Genomic DNA, 22883 nt, shown 5'->3' with positions numbered 1-22883 from the left:
ATTAAAACATGGAGGGAGCCCCTTGCTTTCTGTTCTGCTTGCTTCACGCCTGGCATTTGGATGGATGTCATCTTCATGAGGGCACTTACTGCACATCGGCAGTTCAAGGCCTAGTGAAGGCCGTCATTTTTCATAGGGAATTTTCCTGCTGGAATTGCTCATAGAGATGAGCGTTTCGAGTGAAAGAAAAAGAGTGTTCGTCCAAAATGTCGCTCTCAACCACATATCTAGCCATATAGCTAACTAGCTAACTGCCTGTCTGCATATCCATATGTGCTTACACCTATCTGTCCTATCTGCATATCCATCCACCCATCCATCCTTATCCATCAATCCATCCATCCTTATCCATCCATCCTTATCCAGCCTTATACATCCACCCATCCATCCATCCATCCATCCACACTTATCCATCCATCAATCCTTATCCATCCATCCATCCATCCATCCATCCATCCATCCATCCATCCATCCATCCATCCATCCTTATCCATGCATTCATTAATCCATCCATCCGTATCCATCCATCCATGCTTATTCATCCATCAATCATCCATCCATCCTTATCCATCCATCCTGTCATCCACCCATCCGTATCCATCCATGCTTATTCATCCATCCATCCATCCATCCTTATCCATCCATCCTGTCATCCACCCATCCGTATCCATCCATGCTTATTCATCCATCAATCCATCCATCCTTATCCATCCAGCAATCAATCAATCCATCCATCCAGCCATCCATCAATCCATCCATTCATCCTTATCCATCCATCCATAAATCCATCCATTCATCCTTATTCATCCACCCATCCATTCATCCATCCATCCGTATCCATCCATCCATAAATCCAACCACCATCCATCCTTATCCATCCATTCCTATCCATCATATCCATCCTTATCCTATTAATCTTTATCCATCCATCCTAATCCATTCCTATCATCTGTATCCCTCATTATCCATCCATCCATCCCTCTTTGCAGTGTGCAGAGGTGGGTGACATGCAATGGGGACTCCCTCTGATAGAAGTAGGTTGAAATGGACAATGGAACTCGCCGACACTGATAAGATGAATGATATATTGTAGCTGCCATTTTTATTCTGAAAGTTATTTTATTTAACTATGCATCTACTGCGCAGTTCCAAAATATAGATACATTTTTGAAAACTTAAAAATAAACATCTCAAATTTGCTGTTCTGATTTTCAAATGTAAGAGTTCCAGGTAGAGACTAGGAGAATGATGAAAATCTCAAAATTCAAATCAAACAATTTCGAGATATGCATCCCGAAATCCGTTGAAAAAACCCTATTTTGTTATTTTTTTTAAATTGTGTTTGCATTGAAATGGCCATGAGACTTCGCCACATCTACCGAGTGTTTTTGGATGGGTCCAGGCAAGATGTTTACCAAATATGGTAAATTTACATGGAGGAGGGCATAGGTTATTTAGAGAAAGCCTGTTCTCATTTTCCATAGTAACTTTAACTCTAGTGTTGCTGCTGCTCATTATGAACCGTGGAGTGGGACAGAAAAGTTGCCCCTTCTGACACGTCTTACTGGGCGTGACTGCGAACAGTTTCTGGGAAAAGAAAGAGAGGCTGTAAAACCTATGGAGCCAGGCAACCTTACATGTGGAGTATTAAATGCCAACTCTCGTCACATAATGATTCCCCGCACCAGACCCCTTTTCCAGTGTCTGATGGTCAAACATGTTAGGTGTAAAGTGAAGTAGGGCACTACCTTCATTCCTGCTATCGCCATACTCCCAGGGCAAGCGGTGCACGTCTCCACAGCAACCAAAGACAAGTAAACTGTGTTAGGACCCAATTCATTAGCGTGATGCAACGTGACTTAGCACTGGTGCAAAGTGACTTTGCACTGCCAAAAAACACCCTGATTCACAGAGCGGTGCAAAGTGTATTTTTGCAGTGCATAGAGACGTTGCACCACTTTTGCACTAGTGCAAAGTGACTTTGCACTGCAAACTCTTTGCACTGCAGCAAATTGGCCTAATCCATGGTGCAAAGAGTACTTTTGTAGTGCAAAGTGACTTTGCTCTGAAAAAAAAACACTTTGCACCGCTCTGTGGGCCTCATTACACGGAAGGCCGTAAACCATGGTGCTATTAGCACCATGGTTGCTGCCGGTACGATACTATACTATAGAAAAGGGGAATTACCACCCCATTCCAAGGTTGGCGGGGCGGTAATTCCCCCTTTCTCCATGGCCCTTCCCCATTCCCATTTTTGCCCAATAGGGCATAATGGGAATGGGGAAGGAGCTAATTACGGTACCACAAATTGCGGTACCGTAATTAGCACCAAGATCCCTTTGCGGGACCCAACTTTAACGGCTGGTCTACACCAGGTGTTAAGGTCGGGTCCCGCAAAGGGACCTCGTAGTAAGGCGTTAAGGGTTAACGGTCACTGGTACCCTTACCGGTGACCGTTAACCTTTACCGCCTTCCGTGTAATGAGGCCCTGTGAATCAGGGCCAGTGTTGGCAGTGCAAAGTGACTTTGCACCATGCTAAAAGTTCCATGAATCAGGTCCTTGGATTTTTGAAGAACCCTCATTCACAGTGGAGCTCAATCTATCCGTGTCCAGGGGTGGACTGGCAACCAAAGGTGGCCCCACATTGCACCACGAGAGCAGGCCCAACACCTCTAAGTAGGTTTTGGGGGCTCTGCCACAAGAACATTTGGAAAATAAATGGCATCCGACTGGTGAATTTGAAAGCACATTTGTCTCTGTATAGACTAGAGATTAAAAAGTAGCTAACATATTGGAAACTGTATAGCCTATTCTTTAGTCCAAGGGAGTGTGGGAGTTGAGGGGTGATGGAAAGAAGGGTAGGACCCAGAGAAAAGAGGTTAGGAGGAGCCGAAAGCCAGGGCAATCACAAAAAAGATGCCCAAGGTGCGGAACCTCACTGCCGGATCTCCAGAATTCCTTTTAGGCCCGCCCACTGCGGTTCTTGACTCGGAGCGCAGTGATTGGTGTACAGGAGGCTTGCACCCTTTCCAGTACTTGTGTTCTTAGATTAACGAGAAAGACATTGCTAACACACATTTAAATGCATTCTGGTGTCAGTAGCACTCGTCACTGCAATCTTTCATATTCTGGTTAATGCCGCCGGGCCGCCCCAGGTGAGGCCAGGTAACTGTTGTTACATGGCAGCAGGGTCAAGAGAAGGGAAGCAGCCCTCCTCCAGGGTCAGTGCCCCTCTCTGCCCCACGGATAAGGGAGACAGTCAGCAGGGTCTGGCGCATCAAAGCGCAGGAAGGGTGAGGTAATAAAAATACCTCACCCTTCCAGGAGAATATATGGGTGCATTGCACCCAGGAGACCCAAGATGCCTAGGCAGGGAAGTACAAGGCTATTCCCCCCCCCCCGGGGGCGGAGGAGGCCCAATTAGTCAGCTGCAGGCTTGCCTGGGGGTTGGTGCACAGCCCCCCACAAACTACAAAGACCCAGGGCCTTCTCTGCACTGGGACCGAAACAGTATAGGGAAGTTCGCTGTGTACTCAGCGTCTTCCTGCTCTTTTTTTTTACTTTCCTTTATCTCTGTGTCCTCACGTTTGCTCTGCACTCAGCATCGTTTATTTGTTAAATCAATTTTGTGTTCGCCGATACGCGGCGTCACTTTCTTTTCAATGAACATTGATCTGTTCTTTTGAAGCCCAGCTCGCACAAATGGTGAAGTTCCAGGCCCGGTAAGTCTGGAAGCTACGTCCAGTCCCCGGAGTGAAGTGTGCAAGAAAGAAACCCGCCACTGCGGCGACCTTTCTACTTTGTTACAAATAAGTCAACCGCGGTACCGGGCCTGCACAGCCCAAGGCTATGCGCGAGCATCAGGGCCAAATGAAACTAACTCGCTCCTATTTGGAAGCAAGTCAACACGAAGCAACGAGGCCAGCCACAGCACGTGGGGAAGCAGGGCTCACGTTTAGCACCGTTAAGCAATTTGTATAAACAACACGCGTTGGAGCAGGTTACAGGAACCCGGAGGGGGGGTTTGGAACAGCAAAACGTGCATGTTTACAAGTCGTTTGTGTGCGGGAGCACGTGTTTTTGTTTGCAGAGTTAGACTAAAGTATAAACAGCAAAGCAACGGTTATTTTGTATGAGCTATTTAAAGGCACATTAGTACAATTGGCGGTAACAGTGGATAGCATTCCTTTTAACAACTACTAAGGAAGCAGGTTGCTGGAACAAAGGGCAGGTCACAATTCAAGCCTTCTATAAATGAACGTGCTTTTTTGCAACAAGTTCGTGAAGAGCCTGTGGGAGCACGTGGTTTTAGTTGGAAAGCAGCATGCTGCACGATAGAGGCAAGGAAAGAAGCCCTTTGGTTTAAAGGCAAACAAGTTTGATGGTTAAACCTCTAGTTTTTAGAACAGTGCTTGGGGATAAGCACATTGCTTTAACACTGGCACACACAGGGGGAATGGGCGAAACCAATCAGGCCTGTGGTTGTTGGACTACTCTCATTGCAGCAAAGAATTGTTGCAGCCTACCAAGCCAAACCTGTATTTCATACGGGTACAGCATTAGGCAGTTACCCAAACAGGGAACAAGAAATTCTGCATCATGGAAGTAGTTACACAGAGTACATAAGATAAATTATTGTGTCTCTTTTACAAACCGGCAAGCCAAATGGCTCCCAAATGAAAACTGCAGGAACCCTTTAACCCACCACAGAAACCCAAATCGCCTCACCTGCTAGCAGCAATTGAGGCAGCAGAACACTATGGTTGGGCATGGGTCAGAGAAAATCTATATGGCCTACCGAAGAGAACCCTTCGCCGCCATAGAAAAGGAAGTCGGCAGAGGGTACTGGCAAAGGTAACAAACACGTAAAATTGTCTAAATTATACCAGAACATGAATGAGATGCAACAAATGTTACTCGAAATCAGGGGAGAACAACAACTCTCCAAAGACACAAATGGGCCACCAATCCACAGCATACCTTTTGAACCCATAATTATTCCAAACCCCACCCCAACCTCCTTAATAACAACAGCTGTAACCCCCACAACCACAGCAGCAGCTCTGACCCACATAATGACGGTCACATCAATGCCAGCAGCCATAGGTCCACATGCACCCATGGACCCAAAGAGGCCATATGGTTAAAAGAGGTAATCGAAATCTTTTCACTAATAGAAGCCCAACGCAAGGGGAGAGATGCTTTTAGGGACCCCAAAATAAATAGAGGAAAAGGCGATAGCCAGGAATGCTCAGGTAGAACAAAACTGGGACAATTGGTTGAAATCCTTTGCCATACTAGCCACCATATACCTAGAAAAATTCCCCGACGATGGTGCCAAACTATGGGCGTACATGGACAAGGTGAGAGAAGTTCAAATCGCGCAAAAGGGGAAATGCTGGTTGGCATATGATATTAGATTCAGACGGAGTATGTCAGAGAGGCCAGCCATAGAATGGGATGAGGTGCAGAATGATTTATACATATTAAACGCTGAGCCTCCATCTGAGGAGGAGGCTGCCCAAGCAACACCCAAAACTAATAGAATTCCACAGGGGCACCGAAGTGAAGACAATGAAAAATATAAGAAAGGGGAGCAGCCCTTTCAGAGAAATCAGCCATGGGCGGCGAAGTCGAATGCCCACAGACAGAACAAAAATCTGCACGCCTCCAAAGCCAATATCCCATGCATAAACTTTGGGAAAACCTGTGCACTTGGGGGAAGGATGGTAGGTATAAGCACACCTGCACAAACGCCCAGCTGTCAATTGCACCAGACTACCATCCAATAAGACAGCTGATTGGCAATAACATTGTCCATCCAGTGTTAGAACCAGGCAGACCCCCATAAACCCAAACAATTTCAGCAATGCACTGATAAGCTACCCAGACAGGGAAACCAGCATGCCTTTTTCAGAATACCTAGTGTCACCCCTAGGCCTGGTTCACAAAAAAGAACCCGGAAAAATTAGGTTAGTTCACCACCTGTCCTACCGAAAACGCCAATCACTGAATGACGGCATCCCACACACTGAATCTGCAGTTTCCTACACACATTTCCAAGAAGCGGTAAGACTTATACAGAACTGTGGTAGGAATGCCGTTATGGCCAAACTTGACATTGAATCCGCTTTCAGGCTCCTACCAGTCCACCCAGATTCACAGCAATGGCTAGGGTTTACCTTCAAAAATAAATGTTATGTCGACAGATTCCTCCCCATGGGGTGCGCAGTGTCTTGTGCCCTATTTGAGCAGTTCAGCTCATTTTTTCAGTGGGCGTTTAAGAAACAGTTCCCAGGGGCCAAGGTAGTCCATTACCTCGACGTCTTCATGGTAATAGGACCAGCAGATTCAGGAGAATGCAAGAGGGCTCTGGCAGACTTAGAGGGGATGGCTGCCCAATGGGGCATCCCCTTGGCAGCAGAGAAGACATCCAAGCCATCCACAAGCATTATCTTTCTAGGAATGCAGATAGACTCTACGTAAGGGGTATGCAGAATCCCCCAAGCCAAAGTAGCAGAACTCATGTGGAAAATCCAAGAATTAAGCGCCAAGAACAAAGGCACAGTAAGATAAATTCAATCACTGGCTGGCAGTCTCAACTTCGCAGCCAGAATCATCCCACAAGGGAAGGTATTTTCCAGAAGCCTAGAATTTAGAACCAAAACATGCACCAAACCCCACCTACACATATGGCTAGGCAGAGAAGTGAAAGAGGAACTAAAAGTATGGTTGAATTTCCTAAAACACTTCAACGGGACTACACTTTGGCAAAAAGGGTCCTCCTCACAGATGCAGTGTGGAGCAAGGGGTTTGAGGCTATATTAGACACAGAATGGGTGGCGGGGCATTGGCCCAATTCATGGCAAGCAGCGGGGTGGACAAGGAACATCACCCTACTAGAAATATTTCCCATCTGGCTATCCATACGCATCTGGGGCAGGCAGCTAGCTAACACAGAACTTTTAGTTTGGTGTGACAACATGGCGGTAGTAGGCATCTTGAACAGAAGAACTACAAAATGCCAGTTATTGCCTAAAGTCCTATGAGCCATTACAGCAGTCACACTGCAAGAAAACATTGTTGTCAAAGCCAAACATATCACCGGAGCAGATAATAACATTGCAGATGCTTTATCTCGCTTTCAGTGGACAGGATTCCGGGAGCTAGCACCACACGCCCAGGAACAGATGATGGTAATATCGACGGACGGGCGGTCTATGATTGGAAACTGAAAGGAATTGCATCAACGCCATCGCCAGAGAGCCTAGGCCAGGATGCACACGAAGATCGGCACCTCAGAAAACAAGAACCCTGCCACGGGGTTTCTAGCAGAGATGGCAGAGAAAGCGCTGGCAAGCACTACAACAGCACAGTACAGTAAGGGCTTGAAAACAGTTTTCAGAGCAACGGGTCTGAATCATGTAGAATTAATAACAATAAAAGATATAGAAATCTTGTTGAAGTGGGCACACGATCAGGGGTTTAAAAAAGATTGGGCAAAAAGACACCCGGTAGCGATATCTTATTTCTCAAAGCTGCGGTGTTACTCAGATCTCACCCAAAGCGCTTTAATTTCATACGCAATGAAAGGCTGGGGTGAAATGAAGGGACCCCAAGTAGACACCCACCGCCCATTAGATTTTGACAAACTAGTAATAATAACTAACCTACTAGACAACATATGTTTTAATCCGTATGAGATTTTGTTATTTGAACCGCATTTTTTCTGGCATATTTTGGGGCTTTTAGAAAAGGAGAGCTCATCGCATCCAGCACCAAGGCCAACAATGGCTTGGGCATCATGGAGACCAGGGTTAGACAGGACAGTGTCAGCATAGAGATACAACAGTCAAAAACTGGGGCCAAAAGAACAATTAACATTTGCTGCATTGACAATGCACCTAGCTATCCGGTATGTATCACTAATCTCTATTACGCACAAAGGCCCAAAGTTGGGGGGAGATTTTTAATTCACAGAGACTCCTCAGCACTAAGCCGCTATCAATTTAAAGGGGTGCTGACTAAAGCGATCAGCAATACTGGGTGGGATCCGATAGGATTGGTGCCGCCACCTCTGCATGGCAGGGAGGGCTGAGTACCCAGCAACTTAAAAGCATAGGGGGTTGGAAGTCAGATTGTTACCAAAGATACATCAGACCAGAACTAATATAGTTCCGTTCCCCCACCCCCCTTTTTTCTTCCCCTCAACTCTCAGAGGCACCAGATGGACGGGAGACCCCACTACGATCAGCTTGGATAGTTGGACACCCATTCGTGTTCAGGACAGAGCGATGGGCGGAGGAAACCAAGGAGGGCCCTCCATTCGAAACACCATTGCATCCTGGTTGGGCTACACAGAGGCCTCCTTTGGGCACACATCCATGGCAATGATCTGGTGTCCATAGGAAGAAAAAATGTATACGAAGAAATTTGCGCCTCATTATCAGGCATTTCTCACACTTGGAGGGACACAGAAATTCATTTCTCAGCAATCCTGCCTAGAAGGAAATGGCAGGGGGCCATCTGTTACAAAGCAGTGGACATTTCCAGAAGGGAATTGAACAGAGGGTTAGAGAAATTCTGCTTAGCCAAGGGCCTGGGGTTTATAAAACACCCATCCATAACTTTGGGGGATCCAGACCTTTTTCACAAGGACGGCACCCAACTAACAGTACAGGGCATGGAGCATTTCTTCAGAGAAATCTCCTCCACTTTAGCCACCAGGGGCTATAAGTAAACAAACTTTTGGGGGAACACAGACAGCCGAGAACCTGCCCGGGTGTGGCGGCACGGGCCAGAGGGGGTGACCTCGTGACCTGGTGCCCAAAAGGATGATATAATTATGATATACGAATATTAATAGAAAATGTGCAGGTGCTGCTGATGCACCCACACTTTTCCAGAGGGGCATTACCTCCATTCATTGGGGAAGCCCCCCACGAACACTGACCTATATTTCCATTCCACAGTGGTGTCTGGGTCAAAATGCGTCCTCGGGTAGGACCACGCATGAGACGGTCAGCATTTGCACGCCACTACCCTACAACTGTGGGATTTTGGTTGGTGGCAAAGCAAGGGGGTCTACATGACAGAATGTGTCCCTTTGTCCTAGGGCTTAAGGTGGGTGGGCCCCTTAGTCAACATCCTCCACAAATGCTATGCTTACCCTCAGGCATCCCATTGAGCAGTGATGGGTTACTTACCAAAGGATTGCTGCAAACTTGATTGGGCGGCCATTTTCTCGATACGAAGTAGGGCAAAGTGGGTCCGGCATGATGTCCCATTCCTCAGACACAGAGATGTGTTAATGGTGAAGAGGAGGAAATCCAATATGTTATTAAGAACACAGTAAGCATTTAACCTTGCTTATCTTAACCCTCAGACTGAACATTGGACATCTTCACCAGGGCTCACAATGCGTGTCAAATTGCACATCTGAGACATACCTGGGTGGTATGCCAAACGCAAACCTGTGCCAAATAAAGTTGCATATAGCAAGTTGAAAATTAGGGCTGGCTTGTGAAGAAGATCAATTTTTCAATGCATTGCAAATATATACATCAGTAGCTAAGGAGCAAATGTTCCTAATACTGTCTCTCTTCATCCTCCCTTTGTACCATTTTTTTTTTAAAGCGCTGCCATTTTGAAAAAAACTGTTTTTGCAATGTTTCATCAGTTGTGCATCCACATATAAAAAACATGAAATACTTCCCCTTTGTTTGCTCCACACTTTGTTTGACACATTAACACAAGCTGACTCGTATCATTCCTGTCATGGAATGTGGCAGGAGTTAAAACAAGGTAAGCGCGCTTGGAGAGACCCAGTCCTTATTTGAAGAGATGGACGTTATTCTCACTGCAGGAGACGTGGTCTCAGGCTGAAACCATTGTGCATGGTTTTGTTTCGCATGTGGAGATGGCTTAAATAAATAAGAGGGGGCGGAACTATGGAGGCTTGTGTACTTTGGTTAAATCCAATCTGGAGAGTAAATTGGTTGTGTTGAAATTCCCATCTTCTTTTATTCTGGTGGTTAGAATTCTTAGACCTGGCATGTATTATATATTGGTTGTTAATGTTTATAATAGTCCTCATAATCAATAAGAGAAGAACTGTCTACATGTCCTTGCGTCAGTGTTGGAAGATATTTTCCCTCAGATAACCTTGACATATGTGTCTTTAGTGCTGGGGGAGATTTTAATGCTAAGCTGGGAGGAGGGCCGGATAACATGCTGTATGATGATATGGAGGATGTGGCGGGGATTCGGCCTCCAACTATGATGGATCCTAGATTATGTGCAGAAGAGCAGCCGTTATAGCAGTACCTATATGACTGGGAGTTGCGAACTGTAAATGGTAATTTTGGTGCTGATTTCCCAGGCAGGTTGACTTTTTCTTCTGCGCTGGGTAGCTCCACTATTGGCTATTTTTGTGTTCCAGTCACATTTTGGGGCGAATTGACTGTGTTGAAAGTGGTGGACAATGTTTGAACTAAGCACTTTTCTATTAGGCTTGATATTGGATTGGCACACAAGGAAGTTCCCCCCGGGCAGTCGTAATTGCCGTAGGAATCTTTGAACGCCTCCGGATGTAGGCTCAGGTGGAGCCATGATAGGAACGAGGTATTACTGAGATAGGCCATCAAATCAAGTCACCATGAATTGAACATCTTGTTGTCTGGGACTATGGAACAGAATTTTATCTGGGTTTGGGTCGCTGCTGTCCAATTTGTTCACAGTGTTTTCTAATGCAGTGGGTAAAAGAATGGGGCCATTGAAAGCTGGATGGTTTGACTCTGAGTGTACTAGAGCCAAGTCCCATCTACTTTCTTTATTGAGATGTCCCTTAGCCTCCATACATTCTATTATCTCTTCAAAGTCCCTTTATAAGGAAGTCAGGGCTAGGAGGAAAGGGGTCATAGAAGATGAGGCATGGGAAACGTGTGTTAGAGCTTCCAAGGACTATGCAAAACTCTTTTGGAAAATCACAAACTGTGTCCCGTTCTATAATGTGTCGGATAAGGCTTGGTTGGATCATTTTTCATCCCTATACATTGTATCCCATGGGGAAGTGTATTGAAGCATTGGGGAACCTGGTGAAAGGGGGCAATGATGTAAGGATTGTATTTACTGTGGACGGAATTATCAAAGCCATTGAATGTCATCATTGTAATCGGCATCTGGACCTTTTGTTTTGGCTCCGTATTTGTGGGCCCTGGTACTGACCCAGGGTTTTAATGCCATCTGTACTGGGGGTACAATACTTTCATCCTGGTTGTGTGCCATCATCCACCCAATATACAAAAAGGGTTCACGGGAAGCTCCTGCTCTCATATAGGACTATATCTTTACTGGTCTCTCTTTTTAAAATTCTCATTTGTGCTATTCTAGCAAGGCTGGAGGAGTGGGCAGTGGGATTCTTTCACTAGTGCAGTTGGGATTTCGTCCAGATTTGGGTGCGGCTAAGAAAACCCCTGAATCTTTACATGGTGATTGCTCATTCCATTTATATAAAGGAGGTGCCAATTTAGTTGGTATTCATGGATCTGAGCATGGCTTTTGACAAGGTCAATCGGGCCACGTTATGGGATGTGCTGGATCCACGAATTTCCCTACAGTTATGGGGAGTTTCCTGGCTAGCCTGCATGATTCAACACAGGCCTGTGTTAGGAGCGGTGCAAATGGGAGATGCACTGCTTCCTTTGCAGTAGAGTTAGGGGTGCACCAGGGCTGTGTCCTGGTCCCCCTTCTCTTCTGTTTGTAGATTAATGGACTGTGTGATTATTTACTGAGCTCTTTGCCCGATGTTCCCAGGTTGGGTGGCTGGTTGATGCCGCTCTAGGTGTATGCGAATGACACCGTTCTGATGGCACACATCCCAAGAGCCTTCCAGAGGCTTATCTCTCATTATGTTTACTTTGTGGACAGCTTGGACTTGGTAGTAAATGCTGAAAGGTCAGCTGTGGTGCCTGTTGTCGGAGGAGGCGTATTGTGAAATTTAGGGCAATGTATTGCAAGATTGCTGTGATCTCCAGAGTCAATAGTTTTGACGATTTGGAGGTCAGGTTCTCTTCTATTTTTGGCCCTATTCCCCATGTGAGCAAACAGGCTGTCCGATTTAAGCAAGCAATGGGTGGAGTCATCAGGTCTATGGGTATGTCCAGAGCCAAATTAATTGATCTGTTGCTGAAATTGTATAATGGCAAAGCGGCCTTGTCGCTAGATTTGGGGTGGAGTTGTGGGCATACACCAATGCTAACTCCATTCAAGCACTGGACAATTATTTTTTAAAGACAATTCTGGATCTTCTGTCCACAGCTTTAAATTTTGGCATACACCTAGAATTGGGCTGTAGATTGATTGGCAATGTGATCTCTTTGCAGCCCTTTCTCCATTGTCTTAGGCTGTGGGGTAACGAGAAAGCAGCCCTTACCCACGAGCTGATTAATTTTATGATTATAAAAGACATCTGTGAAAAGGTTCCGTGGCTGTGTCACATTAGGAAACAACTGATGGATCTTAATATTACACATTTGTTCCATCCTTCCAGTGGTCTATCCGGAGGTGAAGTAAGATTGCTGACCAGCCGTTTTTATGATTGTGTCGGAACAACCGCAGAACGTATTGAGATGCTGAAACCAAAGAACGGAAGGCTAATGATCATCATATTTCTCGGTCCACAGAACTAGTTATTAGGGGCTGAGTCCCCAGTGGAGTGTGTCCTCATAACAAAGGCACGGTTTGACTGTGTCCTGCTACGGGCTGTGCTGGCAGCATGGACTGGAGATGGGGCCAATCAGTCCTGCCCTCTGTCTGGTGCACCATATGTGGACCATGCCCACCTGTTATTTTTTTGCCCTGCGTATTCGAGAATGAAAGGCTCTGTGTTACAACCTTTGCTGCGCAAACTGGGTTTTGCCCAGTATCGGCCTGCTTTGATTGATTTATTATGGCCTGAATCTCTACGGGTGGGATGGTTTCTCAAAATGTATTTGAAACCAGCATTTTGTATTAGAAATAATTTGATCATGAGTATGGCATGGCATGCTGACTTGTCCGTTTTTTTAAACGTGTTATCCTATTATCTGTATTCATATGTATCTTTTTAACCTTTCTGTATTGTTTTTATGGAATGTTTTGTACATTTTCGAAACAAACATGGTATAACGATGATGACATTTCTTAGGTTTGGTGGGGTCACACTAAGGTTACTAGAAGCCTTCATGTCCTTGGGGACACACGCCCTAGTCCTGGACTTTCATTTCGCTATCACTTGCATTCTGGTAGTAGTCTTTGCTTTGTTCCGGAAAAAGCAAAGCCCAGGACTGGGATATGGTGTCCACAATGACATGGAGTCATCTTGTAACCTTAGGCCACTCTACAGTGGCTGCTTGCTACTGTTTGTTCACCAGCCATGGAGCGGGATACACCGATATCTAGTGAAAAAGCCACTTTAAAGAACGCCTTCCTCCTGTTTCAACACATTTCTAAGGGGAAAATCATAAGTACGGTTTGGCACGGTAGTCATTCAATAACAGCAAAAACCTGACGCATGTGCAGGCAAATTATAAGAAATGACTGTGAATTTGAGAAGTTATGCAAGTTAAATAAATGCCAATACGTTGAATTTCCTATAATCTTTCACCATTTGCTGCAGAATATAAATAATATTTACATTTCTTTCTCCGTTTTTACAATAGTGCAGATTATTTGTTAACACGTCCATTTGCAATGTAATAAACCGTCGGCGTCACTGTGCGTGTTGCAAAATAAAGGACACAACACATGTTGCATAAAATGTTAATCCCAGAAATATTCTGAGAAGGCTTCCATGAACTAATATTAAACACGCCTTTATTCACAAAAAGTACTACATCCTGCATCTCTAGAATCTGGTCATTTAATTAAATATAAAATACATGTAATGTCTGCACAATGTATTGCTGTTATCCAAGTTGGACGGAGGCCTAGAGGTTGACCGCGCACTTTGCTCGCACTTTGCGCGCTGGCTCTGTAACTGCTCTTTGGGTCGTTTCTGCAGTGCCATCCCGAATTACAGAGCATTTATTCCAACGCGAAAAGTACATGTTTGGCACCATCAGACAAAAATCAGTGCTCCATTTCGGTCTGTTCAAAGGGAAAGGTAGCGAGGGTTATTAAATCTTTCTTTGGGGCGGGTAAAGCTGGTGCTGTTGGGTTGTCCGCAAGGAATGGCTCCCCAAGGTCTACGGAGTCCTTTGACTCACACGATGGAGCCCGCCTCCGCAAGCAACTGTCCACACCAGGGGCAGAAAGGCAATGTTGTGTCCTAGATCGCAAACTCAGTTCATCTGGGGGCTCTATAGATATACACGGGGGGCTGTGTTTTTTCTTCTGTTGCGAGGCTTGCAAGTTATTCATTTTGCTTAAAACCTGACTTATGAAGCCAGTAGAACTCGAGGTGAACTGATGTTGGGGGCTGCTTTCCATGGAACAAATTTCTATGGAATGTCTCCTCGGGTCATCTAACCAAGAAGATGGTTTTCTGAGCAGGCCCTGCGTGTCAACACTATAAAACCTCTTGAGGTCCTTCAACGTAACATTGTTATCGCTGCCTAAGTTCCTTTTTGACGCGGATGGAAGTTCTGCTGAGTTGACACTCAATGTCCTACATGGGGTGGGGCTCATCTGCTTTGTACAGGGGTTAGTTTCAGAAACATCTTGATCCAAAGGGCCGGGGGGCATCTCTTGCAAATGGTTAAGACTCACACACGGAGATGCAGGACACCTAGAAATGTTGTACTGGTCATGGAATTGCTGCTGAGTGTGGACACTTGACCGCCAAATCTTTGCGGGTTCTGTTGACGCACTTTGGGCCGGAGGCACGGATTCCTGTAGCGAAGCCATGGAGCAGCCTTGTAGGGTTACGCTCTCACTCATTTCGCTGTTGATATTCTCCTTGCTTTCACTTCCCAATAAATCCATTGAATCCTGCCGTATTGCAACCTACATCAAAATGAAAAACAATGTCAAGCGGACCTAGTATCATCTCATAAATGCAGACAAGCCAATTATTGAACAAGAGCAAGTACCACATGCTAGCAGAGTAAAGGATTATTGGTACCAATCCAACATTAGTTAGATATCCTATATTACATGCATCGTGCCAGTGAGAACGACTAGCCTGGTAGACACAGATTAGTTCAACCCAGTAGTTTTTCCAGAACGATAAACAAAGGATATGCAAATAAGCAGTGTTTAACTACCTTACATGGACATTTTCCTAAACATTTTCATTATGCATAACCTGAAAGTGAGCTCCATGTCTCAGTCAGACTTATCGCCCTGCCTGGAGGAACTTGTACAACTCTTGCCAAATGTATTCTTGATGTCTTGGGGTGGAGGTGCAGAACAATGGATCAAGGAGAGACTAACCGCAGGACACGGCTCCAAGCTGTATTAACCTTTGATGGACATCATAGTAGCCTTCGACTCGGTGCATGGGCATAGGACATGGTGGGCACGGGGGTACATAACCCCCCAAAACTCTAAGTGGGGGGATACAATGGCATTTATCCACCCCCAGTTTCCCCTATGTGTGTGTGTCTCTGGAGTGCAGCATGTGCAGAGTGATGCCTGCGTCTGCGTGCTGACGTGACTAAAACGTACTACTTTGCACGCAGTTCAGCTGCTTCAGCAGGGGCGGGTAATGGGTATTGAACAAAAACAAGAACTTGTGCGTCCCCCCTCCCCCTCCCAACGGTATTGAAGATTCTTGTAACAAGACAACAACAAGAACTTGTGTGTCCCCCCTCCCGGGGTATTGAAGATTCTTGTAACAAGACAACAACAAGAACTCGTGCGCCCCCCCTCCACCTTCCCCCCTGCTTGCGCATTGGAGCGTTGTCACGTGTGCCCAGGCCGGCCTGGGGAACATACAGCATGTGCCAGCCCAGCCCTGAGTGCACAGTGCACAGCTGCGCAGCCTCTTCCTCTCCCCTCACCTTCCAGAAGCCAGGCAGCAACGCATGCTGAAAGTGTGACTCGTCGTCCCCGACACTCCCCCTGTGACGCTGTCACCTGACCGACTCGACCCTTGAGAGGCAGAGACTCGACGGCGTTGGCGAGACCTCTTACAAGGTAAGTGAAATTAGTGGCTGTGATGTCTTCACTTCCTCATCTGGCTGGACGGAAGTCCTATGTTTATGTTTGCCCACGGGCTGCGACCCGTGTATGTATAGGGGCGGGGTTACCGCCCATGCGGGCAGTTAGATATTGGGTCTTTTGGAATAAAGACGTGTTGTACCCCAGCTCCGTGTTTGACTCTCTTTCCTGGTGTGCATGAGCGAGAGGTCAGAACACGAGCGTGAGGAGGTCCACGCCCGACCACATTACACTGGCGACGAAGGAAAGAAAGTTCCCGCCGTGCCCGCAATCGTCAGTCCGCTGCTCGTGGTGCGTCCCCTGTCACCACTGGGAGCCCGGACTTTGATCGCACGTGAGCACATAGCGGTGGGTGGAGCACGAAGGCTCCCCACATTTTCCAATCTCCAGCGCGAGTGTTTCGCGCGGGTGGAGCAGCTGTCGGCTCCCCGCGTAAACACCCTTCCGGGCGGTGGAGGACAAATCCTCCCGCCGACGGCAACGCATGCGGAGGCCCGGCCCAGGACACAAAGAAATCGGCGGGTAGAGCGGAGACTCCCCGCGCGGGTGGAGCAGCTGCCAGCTCCCCGCGAATACATCACTGGGCGGTGGAGGAGCAGCCTCCCGCCAACGGCAACGCACATAAGGGCAGAGGAGGCGAAGACCTCCCGCTCCAACATTCCAACACAGAACGGTAAGAGCGGGCCCTTCTCTCCGTCATAAATCAAAGCCACCCCGCGCACCTGCCGACATCAGCACGAAGGCCCCATTTGCAGCGCCCCCTGGTGGCAATAAAGTGTCACCGCGCTAGGAACAGCCATTACAGCGCCCCCCTGCTGGCAACAAGGCACCACCGCGCCAAGATTTTCTATTAAGAATCTACATCACAGCGTCCCCTGCTGCAGAGTGACAACCACACCCAGCTCAGCCAAATACAGTACAGAAACACTTTCATGAGTGAGTCAGAAGAAGACTCACTGACCATCCCAGTAACACCAACCAGCACAGGCCGCAAGAAAATGACGGACAGCCTCCTAGCACAGCTACCAGCAAATTTCGACCTCACTGACACTGGCACCCTTGGATCAAGGTGGAAGAGGTGGCTGAGGGACTTTGAGGTATGTCTGAAAGCGGCAGGCGCACTAGAAGATGAACAAAAACTCAATCTTCTAAATCATGCCATAGAACTAAATGTCCGAGACATTCTTGAAGAAATTCCCGAGGACAACATAGACACGTACGTCAAGCTAAAAACAACGCTCACGGAGTATTTCACACCGCACACCAACGTGGACTATGAACGGCACATATTCCATACCACCAAGCAACTAAAGGGTGAAACCATAGACGCATTCGTCATGAGACTACGAGCAAGAATGAAACACTGTGATTTCAACAATTACTCAAATGAGGAGGCCCTCAGGTCACAAATCATTGTGGGATGTGAAAGTGCCGACTTCCGCAAACGCCTCTTGCAACAACCGCGCAGCCTTGACGAAATCCTACGGCTGGCGCGCTCGGATGCGGCCCTAGCCGCACAAGTGGAAGGCTTGGACGACATAAAGATAACCCATGGAAAACACGAAAGCCTCAACAAACTGGAAGGCACTGCCAGAAACAGTGATCCGTTCTGCTACCGGTGCGGACACGAATACCCCCATGAAGGAATGTGCCCCGCAATGGGACAGAACTGCTCCGCGTGCGGTGGTGAAGACCACTACAAAGCCGTATGCCTGATTTTCTGCAGCAAGATGAGAGGGGCTGGGAGGAGCCACAGGCCCATGCCTGAACTGGAACGAAATCAAATAACACCCTACCGCAGCCATCGAGGGTCACAACCGACCCAGGAACAAGGGCACCACAAACATCACGACGACCAGACGGAAAGAAGGCATGATAAGAGAGAATGGAGGGAGAACAGGACACCACTTCCCAAGACAAGAAGAAGACCACGAAGATACGTACGGTGTCTCATCGAACAGTCACAGTCTGACAGCGTGTCCAGTGCTTCGTCAGATGAGAAAACATCTAAACTGGAAAGACACCAGGAAGCACCAAGAAAGAAAGGATACCTATATGCTCTAGGAAACAGCACAGCAAAAGAACATAGCCCGGTCCTCAGAATACAAGTGAATCAAACAGCAGCAGAATTTCTAATTGACACGGGGGCAACCGTAAACGTGATCAGTGAGAAAGTCTACGAGAGCATACCAAATGCCCCCCGCCTGCAACCAGCTCGAACACTCATCTTTCCATATGGATCAAAGACACCGCTCGCCTGTAAAGGTTTCTTCATGGCCTCGTGCCGATACAAAGAACATGAAAAGAAGATACCCATGCACGTCCTAGAGGCAGCGACTGAGAGCGGATGCATACTGAGCTATCAGGCAGCGATAGAAATGGGACTAATACACATACTGTACCGTCTCATGGTACACAAATACCTAGACCCCACAGCAAGCATAGAACAGGTGTTCCCATCACTATTCAAAGGCCTCGGGAAGCTGAAAGACAGGCAAATAGAACTACACATCGACGCCAAGGTCCCACCCATAGCCCAACACTATCGAGGAATACCCATAAACATTCAAAAACAAGTGGAAAATGAACTAACAAAGTTACTGGATGCAGACATCATTGAGCCGGCAGAGGGACCCACACCATGGGTCTCCCCAATTGTACCGGTACCCAAAAGGGATTCCCAAGACATCTGAATATGTGTGGACATGAGAAGGCCAAACGAGGCCATACTAAGGGAACGCCATCAAGCCCCTAGGATAACAGACATGGTACATCTGCTAAACGGGGCAACCGTGTTCTCTAAACTGGACCTCAACAAAGGGTACCATCAGTTGGAGCTCTGCAAAAGCTCCCGATACATAACCACTTTCGCCACCCACCTAGGACTCTTCCGCTATAAGCGGCTAAGTTTCGGTGTGTCGTCCGCCGCTGAAATCTTTCAGGCAGAAATTCACAATGTCATCAAACATGTACCCAACTGCTTGAACTACAGCGACGACATACTGGTGTTCGGTCGAACTCAAGAGCAGCACGACGATACACTAATGAGAGTGTGCATGGCTCTGGAAGAGGCACGACACACACTAAACAAAGACAAATATGAATTTCGCAAGAAAACACTCCGCTTCTTTGGTCACATATTCTCTGAGAAGGGAATGACACCCGACCCGGAGAAAGTCAGCGCACTCCGAGAAGCACCGCCACCCGCCACCACATCAGACCTCAGGTCCTTCTTGGGACTCGCGAGTTATTGCACCAGATACATAAGAGACTTTGCATCCATCAGTGAACCTCTCCGAGCACTCACCAAACTTAACACAGAATTCACATGGTCCCCACAGTGCCAAAAGGCCTTCCAAGCAATTAAGGAGCGCATATCTGACACCCAGAATATGGCATACTTCGACCCCAAAAGAACAACAGAGCTCATTGTCGACGCCAGTCCTGTAGGCCTAGGCGCCATCCTGACACAACTCGACGACAGAGAAGAAAACAAAAAACACATCATATCCTATGCCAGTCGAAGCCTCTCCAAGACCGAGCAAGCCTACTCTCAGGCGGAGAAGGAAGGTCTGGCCGTAGTGTGGGCCTGTGAACATTTCCATTTGTTCCTATACGGAAAACCTTTCGTAGTTGTAACGGACCACCAAGCCCTCATCTTCATTTATGGCAACCCTCAAGCAAAAATGCCACCACGCATAGCTCGGTGGGCCCTCCGGCTTCAGGACTATCAATTCTCCATCAGTCATAGACCCGGAAAAGAGCAAAACCCTGCTGACTTCCTCTCGAGACACGCGAAGGACGCGTGTGGACCAGAACCATCTATAGCTGACCAGTACATAAGATATGTCATTCACAGCAACACACCGCAAGGACTGGACATGGATCACATCATTAGTGAATCAAACACTGATCAAGGGATAAAAGTCATCCTCCGATGCCTAGAGACAGGACGATGGAAGCATGCCAAACAAATTCGAGAAACAATGAACGAAGACGTCAAGCGGGATCTCACCTGTTTCTTAGCTGTGAAAGAAGAACTTGCAAAATCAGACGAAGGGATGCTGCTAAAAGGAACAAAGCTAGTGATACCGCGTAGTCTGCGCCAGAAGGTACTCAAACTCGCCCATGAAGGACACCGAGGAATTGTGTCCACCAAAAGGATGCTGAGGCAGAAACTATGGTTCCCACAACTAGACACGGCCGTAGAGGAGCTATTACAAGACTGCCCCACCTGTGCACTGGTAAAGCCGCACACCTCCCCAGAGCCTCTCAACATGACTGCACTCCCCGAGGGAACCTGGGAAGAAATAGCTGTTGATCATTTCGGGCCCATGGAAGGAGGAGAATACATTCTGGTGGCTGTCGATGAATACTCAAGGTACCCCGACCTACAGATAGTCCCTTCCACATCAGCCCACCATACCGTACCAGCATTAGATCGGATGTTCGCAACGTATGGAGTGCCCAAGGTAGTAAAGTCTGACAACGGGCCCCCATTCACCGGCCAGGACTTTCAGAGATTCGCTGAGTACATGGGTTTCAAGCACCGGAAAGTGACACCTTTATAGCCACAGGCCAATGGAACAGTTGAGCGCTTCATGAGCAACATCAAACGTACAACACAAATTGCCCGAATCACGGGAGAACCGGTTGAGAAGCTACTGTATCAACTCATGAGAGACTACAGAAATACCCCCCACAGCACCACGGGAAAAACACCATCGGAAGTAATGTTCGGGCGAACTATAAGAACGCGGATACCGCATGTGACCATTGAGGAAGAGAAATATGCAAGAGACGATGAAATGAGAGAAAGGGACACATGCATGAAGGAGGCCACGAAAAGGGCCGCGGACACAACACGGCGAGCAAAGACAAACAACATGATGCCAGGAGACTTGGTAATAGTCCGCCAGCCCCAGCCTCGGAAAAATGTAGCCCCATTCTGCGAGGAGCCTCTCATCATCACCCGCAAGAAGGGATCACTCATCACAGCGGAAGGAGACCAGAAAATCATAACAAGAAACTCATCCCATTTCAGGCGGATATCAAGAGCCCCAGCCATAGGAGACACAAACCTGAGGGACGAGATCATTCCATGGGATACCCCCTATGAAGAAGAAAGAGAAGACTCCGAAGGAGAAGTGACTACCGAGACATGGACAGATCTTCCGGCAAGGACGGAAGGTCGACCAGCGAGGGCGAGGAAGAAGCCCCACCGCCTCATTGAGGAAATGAACTAAGTCGGACTAAATGTTTAGTAATGGGAGGGTGTGATGTCCTCACTTCCTCATCTGGCTGGACGGAAGTCCTATGTTTATGTTTGCCCATGGGCTGCGACCCGTGTACGTATAGGGGCGGGGTTACCGCCCATGCGGGCAGTTAGATATTGGGTCTTTTGGAATAAAGACGTGTTGTACCCCAGCTCCGTGTTTGACTCTCTTTCCTGGTGTGCATGAGCGAGAGGTCAGAACACGAGCGTGAGGAGGTCCACGCCCGACCACATTACAGTGGCCCACTGCTGTCAGGGTGCAGCGCCACGCATCAGGTTGGAATGGGGCCCGGGGGAGTGTAAACATACAAGAATTTGGTTGTACGTCTGTATCTAAAGGTGTAAACATGTTTTGCTTATGGTTTTCATTTAAATATGTTTACTTGTGACCGTGACGGAAATGTAATTCCCGGAGCTTGTGGCCGCCTCCGAGATATTTAGGTGATAACAGTGTCCGCGCGTTATGTGGCCTTTAATGTTGCGTCTAAGTGCTGCCACAATATGCGTATTTATTATCCAATCATGTAAAGGCACTGAATATATCAGCGGCGACCTGCTCTATATTTAGAACGCATTTTCAATGCAGTATATTTTTGGGTCGCACGGCAGCCACGCGGTGCACCCCCAGATTCAGCACACTTTTTGGTTTTTGGGTTGCACATTCCAGGTGCAAAACACACAGTCACAGTGCTTGCCCAACGCGCAGCCCAGATTAAAGTAATCATGCGCTCAAGGCGGCAACAGAACAGCCCGCTGGGTTATGTATTGTGGGTGTGAAGGGGCAGAGACGAGCAGTAAGGCTGAGGCAGAAAAGAGAAGAAGTGAGGACGTGGGAAAGAAGAAAAGGAGTGGTGAAGTGGAGAGTGAATCAAACTATCGAGAGAAGGAGGAGGAAAGACCAACAAAGGTGTAGGGTGTCAATGAGAGATACAGAGGAGGTGGAGATAAGAGCTAAACAGGTTGCGGTAAAGAGAATGCCAGAAAGGTGGTGGCAAGAACCTCAAGGACAGTAGCAGAACTGTTGGGGGTAGCAAGCAGACTGGAAACGAGGTGGGGAGAAGGCAAGCCAAGAGGGAAGGAGGAAAGGAGCAGATCATTTTAAGCCATAGAGGAGGAGAACAAATAAGCCTGGTGGGGACAAGGAGGAGGAAAGAGACAAGAAATGCAAAATACATTTGGAGCAGAAGATGCCCAGCTCAAAGGGCATAAATCCATCAAAGTGGTTGAAACCTTAGTGCTTAGAGAGACTACTGTCACCAGGTCCAACAAGGTTATTTTTCTGTGAGGTTGGCTCTGGGTGCACAGGCACAGACTAGTGCTGTTTTTTTGGTTTTGGTGCATAACGTTTTGTTTCGGAGAGGGATGGACCCAGGGGGGCGTGCAAAGCGAGGATTGCAGTAGTGGAGAAGAAAGCGCATATAGATTGGGACGCGGAGGCCCCGCTCCACCAACCTGAATATGAAA

At 47.4% G+C, this 22883-nt stretch overlaps 1 protein-coding gene across 12 annotated transcripts in view; it reads right to left on the bottom strand.

Annotated features, from left to right (window-relative positions):
• Positions 1 to 13789: 13789 nt before the first annotated feature.
• Positions 13790 to 22883, bottom strand: part of CACNA1G (calcium voltage-gated channel subunit alpha1 G) — a 1457373-nt gene continuing 1448279 nt past the window's right edge. For all 12 annotated transcript variants that reach the window (XM_069654906.1, XM_069654897.1, XM_069654896.1 and 9 more), the window contains one exon: positions 13790 to 14986. In XM_069654906.1, coding sequence (XP_069511007.1) covers positions 14111 to 14986 — 876 coding nt within the window. In that variant the 3' untranslated portion in view covers positions 13790 to 14110. The remainder of the gene's footprint in view (positions 14987 to 22883) is intronic.

This window comes from Ambystoma mexicanum, chromosome 3q (genome assembly GCF_040938575.1).
Source record: "Ambystoma mexicanum isolate Mex_15411 chromosome 3q, UKY_AmexF1_1, whole genome shotgun sequence".
In the NCBI taxonomy this organism is placed as follows: Eukaryota; Metazoa; Chordata; class Amphibia; order Caudata; family Ambystomatidae; genus Ambystoma; species Ambystoma mexicanum.
The sequence above is the reverse complement of the archived record's forward strand: the minus strand, read 5'-3'. Positions and strand labels throughout refer to the sequence as shown.